The 10,932-nt window shown below is 40.6% G+C and overlaps 1 protein-coding gene across 1 annotated transcript; it reads right to left on the bottom strand.

Annotated features, from left to right (window-relative positions):
* Positions 1–2,852: 2,852 nt before the first annotated feature.
* On the bottom strand, positions 2,853–4,087 carry LOC143578841 (uncharacterized). Its single transcript, XM_077062308.1, has one exon. The coding sequence runs from the start codon at positions 4,069–4,071 to the stop codon at positions 3,040–3,042; it is 1,032 nt and encodes a 343-aa protein (XP_076918423.1). The 5' UTR covers positions 4,072–4,087; the 3' UTR covers positions 2,853–3,039.
* Between the last annotated feature and the right edge of the window lie 6,845 nt (positions 4,088–10,932).

Raw genomic sequence — 10,932 nt, 5'->3', positions numbered from 1 at the left:
GTAACACATACTGACACGTAAAGGCTAAAAAACTCATTCATAATTCCCTATAATAAATGCACGATAACGTCGCGCAAAAGAGGAATAATGAAATGCCAAGGCACGTGTCAGCATATTCAGAATATCGCAAAAAAAAACTTGAAATATGACAACTGTTAAGGATTAAGTAAAAATAATTTCCTTACAACCTTGTTCAAGTTTCAATGTGTAAGCATACCTTATATTCAAGAAGCACACACATGCAATATAAAGAGATGAATTGGGAATGCGCAAGATGCAAATAAGGGAAAAACAAAATTTCATTCTGAAACATAGAAGTTTACAAATTTACAAATGATGAGGTAAAAACTAAAAAAAAAAAAAAAAAAGAAAAACAAGAAGGGCTTTTCAAGTCTCTATGTTAATATCAGCCTCTTCATCTTCCTCATCATTATTTCCTCCCTCAGCATCTGGCGCAGCCCGCTCCTCGTCATCTCCAAACTTACCATAATTAAGCTGTTCGTCTTGAATATAGTCATCTTCTGTCATGATAGCGTCAGGAGTAGGTCCTTTGGCTACGCCAGAGCCGCTGGCAGAGGTAGCGTTGCCCGCGCCATCATCATCGCCACCAGTCCCTTCACATTCATCAAGTAATTTCTTTAAAGCGCCAAGATCGGGCTAGTCAGCAAGCGCGGCTATCTGCAAATCACAAGGAACAGTATAAGTACAAAAGATTATGAAAATAAGTCAAGTAAACTCATTAAGGTTAAAATACCTTACAGTCCATCTCAGCCATGTCAGCGCAGACAGCGTCGAGCTGATAAGGGTAGTCGGATGGATTCTTCTTTAGCATGCCATATTCATAACCATCCTTAAACCCCTCAGCCCGACCCACCAAGCACGACGCCGCATTACAGTCCATCACAAGGGTCTGGAACTCGTCTGAATATTTCATGGCATAAGCGCAACGAGTCACACCCTGTGAAATCAGCCAATGACGATCCTGCGCAAGAGAAGAGACAGACGTCTCAAAAGCAGGAATCTGAGAGTTTAACAACTCAACAGTTTCTTTGGCTTGCTTCAGCTCTTCCTTTTCGGACGCCGCCGCCGCCAAGGCCTCTTTCTTCTCTGCTTGCGCAGCAACAAACTCTTCTTTCAGGCGCGCAACCTCACTTTCCAACAAAGATTTTTCAGTATTAACCTGCGCAATAGTTCGGTCACGCGCCTCCACTGCCAACTTGGCCGCATCTGCCTCTGCCACTTGCAGTTTCTCCCGCGCAGCTTGCAGCTCAAGCCCGCGCTTCACAAACGCAGCGTTGGAACTTGCCCGGTTCTCGCTAAGTTCTGCTTGGAGTTTCTCAGCTTTCTCTCGGGCATCAGAAAGATTCCAAGCAGAAACCTTAGCCTCTTGCTTGGCCTCCGCAAGGGCATAACGTACCTTTATATAATCAGTGCGAAGCTCTTGGGAGGCAGCAAAAAACGCAGACCCAGCGAAAAGGTGGTCAATAAGCAAATCCACGCGAGCGCGGTCCTCTTGAAACCTCCTTTCAGCTGGAGGAACAGAGTGAGCCCAAAAGTCTTCACATACGCTCAAGGATTGGAATGAGCTCTCTTCAGTGATACTCCAACTCGGGCGGTATATGTGATCGGCTCCCTACAAACACAAAGCAACGCAAAGAAACGTTTTAGTTATCTAAACACTAATTTGGAAGTCTGCACAACGGAGCAAAATAAACTTATACCTGAGGAGAACCGGCAGAAAGATTAGCGCCAGCTGATGAGCTCCTGCCAGCCCCATGAGAAAAAGGCTGCGCCACGAAATCTCGTGGCGCTATAGGGCTTACGCGGCCACCATCAGAATTTTCAAAATTAACCTCCTCATCATCCTCTATAACAGGTCTCTTCTCCTGCGACTTGGAAGAATCAAAAATAGTCTCACGAGGAGGGCTGCGCGCAGGAGGAGGTGAGGGAGGTCTTGACGCTGTTAGAACAGCGCGAAAAGTAATCTCCTGCTCCTTAGTGATCCCAATGAGGGGAGATTCAGTACTTGTTGGAGCAGGAGCAGAACTAACGGCGCTAGCGCTAGCAGTACCACCAGCAGCTTGTGTGCCAGCTATAATTCCTATGAAAAAACCAACAAGGAGAAATGATTCATGACTTGAACTAAAGGAAAAAATCAGACAATCAAAGCGCAATAAATACCTTGGCGCACCGCAGTCCGCGAATTAAGCATCGCCATGAAGTCCGTTTTCCCCCTTTTTGAGGGCAAAACAGAGGACTTCAAAACAATCTTCGGCATAGCCTTGGCACCTTGCTGCGCCTGAGGTTGAGCCACCAACGTTGCCGGCTCTACAAACATTTGAGTGAACAAAGCTTCATTAATAACTATCGGAATCACGCTCATAAAACCACAAAATATAAACAAAGTATACCTGTTGGAGAAGACGAAACAGCAGGCGCATCACCGCTTCCCTTGTCCGCCGCGCGCAGAGATGAGGTGGCAGCACCATACCTCGTGTGGACTGGAGGATTGCCCACACCTTGAGTATAATGGAAATGTTGTAGAGATTTTGTAGCTTCAAATAGTTGCTCAACCAACTCTCTCTCTTCTTTTAGTTTTTCAAAGATATTTTCCCACGAGGATTTGCCACAATCCAAGGCCTTCCACCATTCATCCTCTCCTATGATCTTCTTTATGCTTGGTAACTCAATGTTAGAGAAATCCTGGAGTTGTGGACAACTATAAATTATCATTGTACTTAAATTCTCCAACACAACACGACCAATGGAAATGTTGAACAACTCCGGTAGGTCTAAAAGGGAAATATTTTCCAAGCTTGGAAAAAACGGACCAAAATTGTTGTGGGATTCATTACTAATGACGCTTGTTACATTATGGCAATCTTCAACAATAAGCTCTTTCAAGCCCATGAGATTCTGAGCTATGTTATGGGTGAAAATCGAAGTCAACTCTGGGCATGTATGAAATGCCAAGATTCTTAGTTTGGAAAAACTATGTTTGCCAATCGGTCCCTTCCAAAGGCTTTGTAGCATGTTCATTTAATGAATACTCAAATATTCTAGCATTTCAAATCCAACTTTTTCACCATTACTTATTCTAATTTGTAAATCTTCAGGCAAGCCATCAACTTCAAAAAGAGTTTCCATCTCGTTGCATTCCGCAAGTAAGCAATACTTCAACTTTGTAACGTTAAAAGTTGAGAGCGTTTTGAGAGTCCAATGCCGAGACAATAACAAAGCTTCAGCCCTAGCCATTATCTTAGAAATTCCATCCACGCTTCCTTCAGCACTTATCCATTTTAAGCAGTTTTTAAATTCCTCAAACTTCTTTTCAAGGCCATGTGGTAGACAAGATGTAACCTGTGCATGTTGACCAATAGTTAACACGAAATTGGATATATTTTCATATATTAGAACATGATCTTTTTCAAGGTTTTCAAGAACTAAGAACTGTAGCAGTACCTCAGTCGTTGGCAAGTACCATATCAAAGTTTCAAGGTTTTGTAAATGACACATTTCTTTTTGAAGATATTTTACTTCTTCCTCCCACCACTCAGGTTCTGCACCTACACAAACTATGATGCATAACTCCTTCAACTTTTTGAGCTCCGATATCATATTTCTTGGGATTACGGTTTCATTGGCTTCTCTTGTGTAGTGTTTGGCATACTGAGACAAAGAAACACGCAGAACTTCTAACTCTATCAGGATTCCCACTTCTGTTGGTATAGACAACAGCTCAGTACCTTTAGCATCCAACAAATTGAGCTTTGAAAGCATTCCAATATGAGTTGGTAATTCCACCAAAGCGGAACAATCTCTCAAAGAAAGTTCTCGAAGCAACTTTAAATTGGAAATGGATGTTGGCAAAGACACTATGTTTGTATTAGAGAGATCTAAAACTTCAAGCATAGGCATGTGTTCAAAGAAGGTGGAGGGAATGATGGCCAAACGAGGAACGTTCAAGATCAATTTCACGAGAACAGGGCAAATCGGGCAGTTTGGTAGCTGAGGGGGGTCATTATCCGTTAAGTGGATCACATCCACATTCCAGTTCACCTCCCCCGTCATCCCTGCACATAAGAAAAAAAAACTTAGACATCTTGGAAACATGGCAAACAAATTCAACCCCAGGGGGTTACTTATTTTGCACTTGAATTGTGAAATGTGAGAGTTACACCATCAAGTTATATAAGCCAGCAAATAAAATATTGAGGAATTCCATGGTCAACGATTAAAGCCAAAAGAACAATATAGCAAATTAATGTTCTCGCATATCAAATCGGCTAGACGAATAGGAAAAGGGAGATTGTGTTATTGTATCCCAATTCTCAAGGACGGCAAATTAATATCACAACTCAAGCCTTTACCATATGAATGTTTCAAAAATCTAAAATAAGTATGTATATACGGTCTAAGCTAAAAACAAGAAGTTTTATGCTGTAAAAGTATATGGCATGCCTCAATTGGGTTGGTACCTTTCAGAAAAATAAAAACAGCGCAGATCGATTAAACGGGCAATCCAGTAGATGCAGCTGATTACGGTTCTCGTAAACGTCAACTGCTTCTGTATCTATCCCCTGTTAGAAGAGAATTTGAAGAAAAATAGAATTGAGAATTGCCTTCTCCCAGTTGACTTGTTCACACGTAAAAGGGGTGTTTGGGTTCCTATGAAGACCAAGACCCCAGCTTCTGTATCTATCCCCTGTTAACTTTTCTCTATTCGTATAAAAGGCTGGAAAAAAGTCAAAAAAAAAAAAAAAAGAAAGAAAGAAAAAAGGGTGGGTGTGGTTGTTTTGAAGAAATGTGAAAAAATTTGTGATTTAGAAAAAAAAAATATTAAAATATAATAACTTAGAATATAAATAAAACTGAAATATTTTTAAAAACTAAAATGTTACCCCGTTATTCCCGTTTCAAAAAAAAAACAGGGAAAAACCCAATGACAAGAAAAAAGACACAATGACAAAAATAAACAAAAGTACAGTGATAAATAAAAAATGCACAATAGATCGCAAAATATAACACAATGCTGAACAAAATATGACACATTAATATAACACAATATCAAGAACAAAAAAAGACGCAGTGTCAAAAAAACACAATTAATGACAATTATAAACAAAAAACACAATAAGAAATAAAAAGACATAATGATATGTTTTTCTCAACTTTATGTGTTTTTATATTTTTTATGAACGAGGGTGACGGTGGAAATATTTTTATGTTTTTACTTTGTTTGTTTTTCTATTAAATTTTGAGTTATGTTTTTTTTATTATGTGTCATTATTTTTTTCAGATTTTTTTGGTTACAAATCATTCTCATTTTTATCCATTTTTGTAGAATAATGTGACCCATTATAAGTTGGTGAAAATAAGAAATCCTAAACACGCCATAGCTACTCATATTTTTTTTTTGAAAAAGTTATAAATTAACTTGTCTCCTCTTACCGAACCGCACGAGACCCGGTAAGCTTTTGTCGGACAAATGAACGGTTTAAGAACACTCTAGCGAACGAAAATTCATGTCCGTTCATTAAGGAATTGAGTTTGTCTATGTCCATACCAGGCGAGACCCGTTAAGGTTTTGTTGGACAAATGGACTGTTCAAGAACACTCTACCGAACGAAAATTCAGGTTTGTTCATTAAAGAATTGAGTTTGTCAGTGTCCTTTGTTTGTCGTTAGTATTGTAAATGGACACTAACAGTCAATGATGGACAAACGAACAAACTGACACTAATTGAAAAACGAACATTAACAGATAAACAAACATAAATGTCTCTAACGAATATACAAATATAAATGATTACATATTAAGTCAAAAGGAATAATCATAAATCCACACAAGTTCATCCACAAATTCGGAATTACATCACATGATATCCAAAAATACTTAACACTTAACGTAGTAGGGTTTGTTTTATTTTTCACTAGGTTTATATAATAGGGTAATCTAGTAGAAAAACAAACAATTAAAAACATATTAATTACAAAATACTACACATTAATGAATGGACGTTACCTGACGTAATCGGACGAACGTTACCTAATGTTCATGAACATTAGTGAACGAAAGTGGCCTCTGTCAGTTTTCGTCCGTTAAGCTTACCAAACGTAATTTTGTTGTTCATGTCTGGTTTGTTTATTACGGACAAACATATACTAACTTTGCGTCGTACAGACAACCGGACATCCAGTTCACTTATAAGCAAGGATAGCCGTTCAAAATAGGATAAGAGAAAAAAGATAAGATAAGCAAAAAGAAAATACAAATTCTGTAGTTACAGTATTTCGCTATCAGCAAGTTTTGTCTAGATATCTATAATAGGAGAATCGATTGGAAAAGCCTTCAAACCAAACCGATCACCGCGCCATCATCCGATTAAATCGGAGGAGGTTTGAACAACCGAAGATATTAGATTTCAAGGGTTAGGTTTGAACAATCGAAGGTATTAGATTTTCAAGGGTTTTACTAATAGTCTTTGTTATTTGTTTATATATATTTAGGGTAATTGTGAGTTCAGATAGGTCTCCCTCCAGAAAGATGGTAATTGTGATGTTACCATCTTTGCATTATCAGTTATGATCCTTTTAATAATTTCGTATTTTGTCTTCAAATGATGTTTAAAAGATTAATATATGAAGAAACACTAAGTTAATCTTTACTAGGTTTAACCTAATATCTCGATTGAAGATGGATTAATACTCAAACCTCCCCTTAACAGGTTAAGTTTCGTATTTCCCGGTGGTATTACTGTCAAATGGTTTTTGAGTTTCGACTGTCGTGACCTGCAAAACCGAACACCATGAGCTCGTTACGAGAATGGGAAGGGGGGGGGGGGGTTCTTCTCGTAACAACCCTCTGGCATGAGAATCAGTATGGTAAGTAATGAATATAGTTATCGAAAAGTGAGAGAGTGGATCCTTTTACCGTTGATCCTCATCTTATATTTATAATAGAAGGAAATGAGAAAGATTGGGCCAGCTGTCCCACTCAATGGAACATTCTATTCTCATGGTTGTGCATGATACTAGCTCCTGATTGGTTGGACAGTCTGATGTATAGGATTCTTTCTCTTGGGTAGGTACCCGCGTTGGCCTATCCTTAGTGGTCCATCGTGCGCTCGTACCCATTGCCAGGATTGTTAACCAGTGGTTCTTCGCCACGTGTTTGATTATGCTTCGTCACGACAAGTCTTCCGCTGTGCTTATTATTTTATGACTTTGACAAGTCTTTCTTCCGTGGCGGATATGTGCCTTTCCGCGGAGGGTACTCTCTCCGCGGGGACACCCTCCCGCCTTGAGGATGACTTATTATTTGGATGGTGCATCTGGTACCTTACCTCCACAAGTCTCTCCAGTCCATTGTTTCTTTCGTGATTAAATCCGCGGGGGGTGGAATATTGGACTTTATATTTTGGTCCCGTTGCTTGATTGTGACGGTTATTTATGAGAGTATCACCTATCTGTGTTCAGCTGTAGTGACGTAATCACGTGTATCACTCTGCCTTTCATTTACTCCAGGCGAGTATAATGTTTTTTCATGTCAGCGCATTAATTTCTCTGTTTTTTTGCCTCGTGTCATTTCCTTATTGGTTGTCCAGGTGCCAGATCTCTAGCTATTCAACTACTCCATTTACTTATGTGGGTATAAATAGGTGATGAATATCCCAATCTATTCATTCTATTTTTGGGTGCTGCCATTCTTTATTATCATTCCCTTATAGGGTGTTTTCTTTTTATGCAATTGATTGCCCTGAGCGGTGTGTTTCTTGGTCCAAAATCATCGCCTGGTTTGGTTTCTTAGGTTTAACGTTTTGACCATGCCGGTGCTTTCGGGCCAGGCTTCATCCCTGCCAAGCGTCTTTGCTCATGTTTTTCGCTCTACTCATGATGCGCTAAGATATTTTCTTCAGATATATTCTTTCGCGATCTCTTTTCGTGGATTATCCATTATGTAAACTATCTTTTTGCCAAGTGGTAACTGGATAGTAACTGAAACTTTTGATGTGGATAAGATTTTACCACAAGTGGGCCTGATTTTTTTTTGACGTCAGACGACGCTTGTAACAGTAGTGTCTTTTCAACTATTCGCGCGTGTGGTTGACCCTAACTTTTTAACTTCCCGTGTGACTTGTCGTTATCTCATTGGACCTCCACTTTTTTTTTCGGAATTCTCGATTTTAACCCCAACTTCCACCGACGATTAGTATAAATAGATCAATTGTATCATTTTCTTTTTATTCTAGTATTATTCTTCTTACTCTTCATACTTTCAAGATTCTTTGGTTATTCTCTTCATCTTCTTTATTTTGCCATATTTCCATGGCGTCATCGTCGGCCGGTAACATGTCCAGCAAGAAGAAGGGTGAAAGAAGGTCGGTGGTTCCTCCATTCACGACATCATTATCAAATGGGGGAGGTCCGACTTCGACACTTTGATTTCGGCTTATCATATTTCCCCAGAGTGGGGGCCAAACTACCTATGGAGGGTAGCACCACCATGGATGCCCCTCCCGGTAAGCTAGCATTGTATTTTGAGTTTTTTAATCATGGGAATTTCCGTCTTCCCATAACCACTTTTGTTCGTGCTATTCTACTATGGTTTGTATATCACTCAAGTTCATCCGATGGGTATGATGCGTCCGCGTCACTTAGAGTTCTGTTGTCGTAGCCAGCTTATTGTCCCCTTTATTGACAAATTCTTGGTATTTTACAAGATGTATACTAAGGGTGGTTGGTATAATTTTCTCCTTCGCGATAAGGAGGTGAAGTTTGTTGGGGTTGCTTCGCGGAGCCTTCACGAATGGAAATAAAAGGTTTTTATTTATCAATACCAGTGTTATTCCCATTCCCACGAATTATCGAGATCCATCTGTTTCTATTGAGGATGAGACTCCGCGTGATTACCAGGATCAGTACTGGTACACTCTGACTACCCGGGAGACACCCCTTTGTTTTATCTAGGAATTTTCCCTGGTTTCTGCTGGAGTGAGTCAGATTTGGTGTCAGCCCCGCAAAATTTCGATCTATGGTCGTGATGGCCTATGTAAGTATTTTTTACGCTTTACCTTTGTTGTTTATTTGTTTCTGCTGATTGTTTATTTGTTTTTCTAGCTCTGGGCAGTGTCATAAATTCTCTTTTTGAGGATGGGCCTAGTATTATGACCTGCCGATACTTGCTTCAAGGAAAACTCCTATTCTCGATGAGACCCGTGAGAAATTCATTTTTCCTTTAGTTGGTGCTGAAGGAGCTAGTGAGCCACCTCTTAATCCTCGTCCTCTTACTGTTATGGCTGCATATGATGTGCAAGTGATCCTTTCGACTAGTGAATATTCTAAGGAATCATCGCCCCAATATTTTAGTGCTGATGATTTACATTTGGCAGGTCCGCCGCCAGAAGATATTGTTAACCTTACTCGTTATTAAGGGAAGAAGGACGCTTCGAAGAAGAAGAAACGACGAGAAGTTCTTGTTGTTGATCCTGCGCAAGGTGGAGCTGCTACGACTTCCGCCGAGCCTGCCGCTATTGAAAGTTCACTTAACTTAGACCTTCTTTCTCCAATTCGAAAGAAGGCTAAGTTTTGTGAGAAGCTGGTGGAAAAGTCAGTGTCTTCCGCAAGTATTTCCTATGCTCTTGGCGATTGTCATCTTCTTGTGTATTTACTTTAAACTTGTTATCTGTAGGTTCTTTAAGGAAGACCAATTGGCGGGTCCTCCAGCGGACCCGTTCTCAAGGAAGAATCTCCTCTACGTTCTTCGCCTCCAACTTTTGAGAGGGGTCAATATGTTGAGCTGCACTCTCGTTCTCCTTCTCTTATGAAGGATGCGGAAGCTGAAGAAGAACATGTGGAAATTGTTCAAGAGCTTGATGATGTCGTTACTGGTCTTCCACCTACACCACCACAATATTTCAGGATCTTTCCACCGTCGTTCAACAAATTAATCTTCCTGTCGGTGGCGGTGAAGAAAGTAGAGGTGGTGGTAGTCCTGATGGTGGTGGACACAGTGGTGCTGGTGGCGGTGGAGGGGGAGGCCCTTTCTTAAGTCCTCATCCACGTAATGACAGTGAGTTTTATGTTCCGTTTTGGGGTCTTACTCCCCAATCCGATTTAAAGACCTTTGTGTTTGCCAAGATTTTGTCAATCATTCGCGGAAGTTGAGTATCAACGTGCCCGTGTCTGGGTAATCTTTATGATTACTATATCCATGGTACTTGTTGTTCGCTCTATGTGACTCATGAAATAGTCCGCGAGTGGATGGCCATGAAAGATGATTGGGTTGTATTGACTGTTGATCGAGAAAGGTTGCTGAAGGAAGTCGAGGTGCACCGCAGGGACGTTGTACTATTGAGTGGAATCTTGCCACTGCTCGCCAGGAATTGGCATCTGCGCAAGCGAAGCACAGTGAATCTATTAAACATTGGGAGGATTCCTGTCAGCGCGAGAATGCCAAGTTGTTGGGTTCCCGGGAGAATATTCATAAGGCGGAAGCTGTTGGAAGTTTCTAACGCCGCTCTTGTTGCTTTGCGAGAGCAATTAGCGACTCATGATGGTGCGTTGGAGGAGAAGGACTCCTTCATTTCAGACCTCACCCAGTCTTTGACTGGGCGGGATGAGGCTATTCAAGAAAAGGATGAAGAGCTTGCATGTTGGGCTGAATTTGAGGTGCTTAGGGAGGGAACGGTTGCCAAGGATGCTCAAATTGAGAATCTTGCTGGTTAAAATGCCATCCTTCGAGCTCTCAGGGATGGTCAAGCGGATCAAGTCCGTATGAGTGACCTCACAGTTTAGACCCTTCAGGCGGATCAAAAGTGGCTTATGACCTACTTTGTCCGCGAGGTATGACTTCTACATATGGATATATTTTAAAATTTCCTCCTATACTTGTTAAGTTTTTGACTTTTGTCCAGATTGTTAAGCGGGTTTA

This window comes from Bidens hawaiensis, unplaced genomic scaffold (genome assembly GCF_021521415.1).
Source record: "Bidens hawaiensis isolate Kalapana, Puna unplaced genomic scaffold, B.hawaiensis_p1.1 tig00029360_1, whole genome shotgun sequence".
Classification (NCBI taxonomy): Eukaryota; Viridiplantae; Streptophyta; class Magnoliopsida; order Asterales; family Asteraceae; genus Bidens; species Bidens hawaiensis.
The sequence above is the reverse complement of the archived record's forward strand: the minus strand, read 5'-3'. Positions and strand labels throughout refer to the sequence as shown.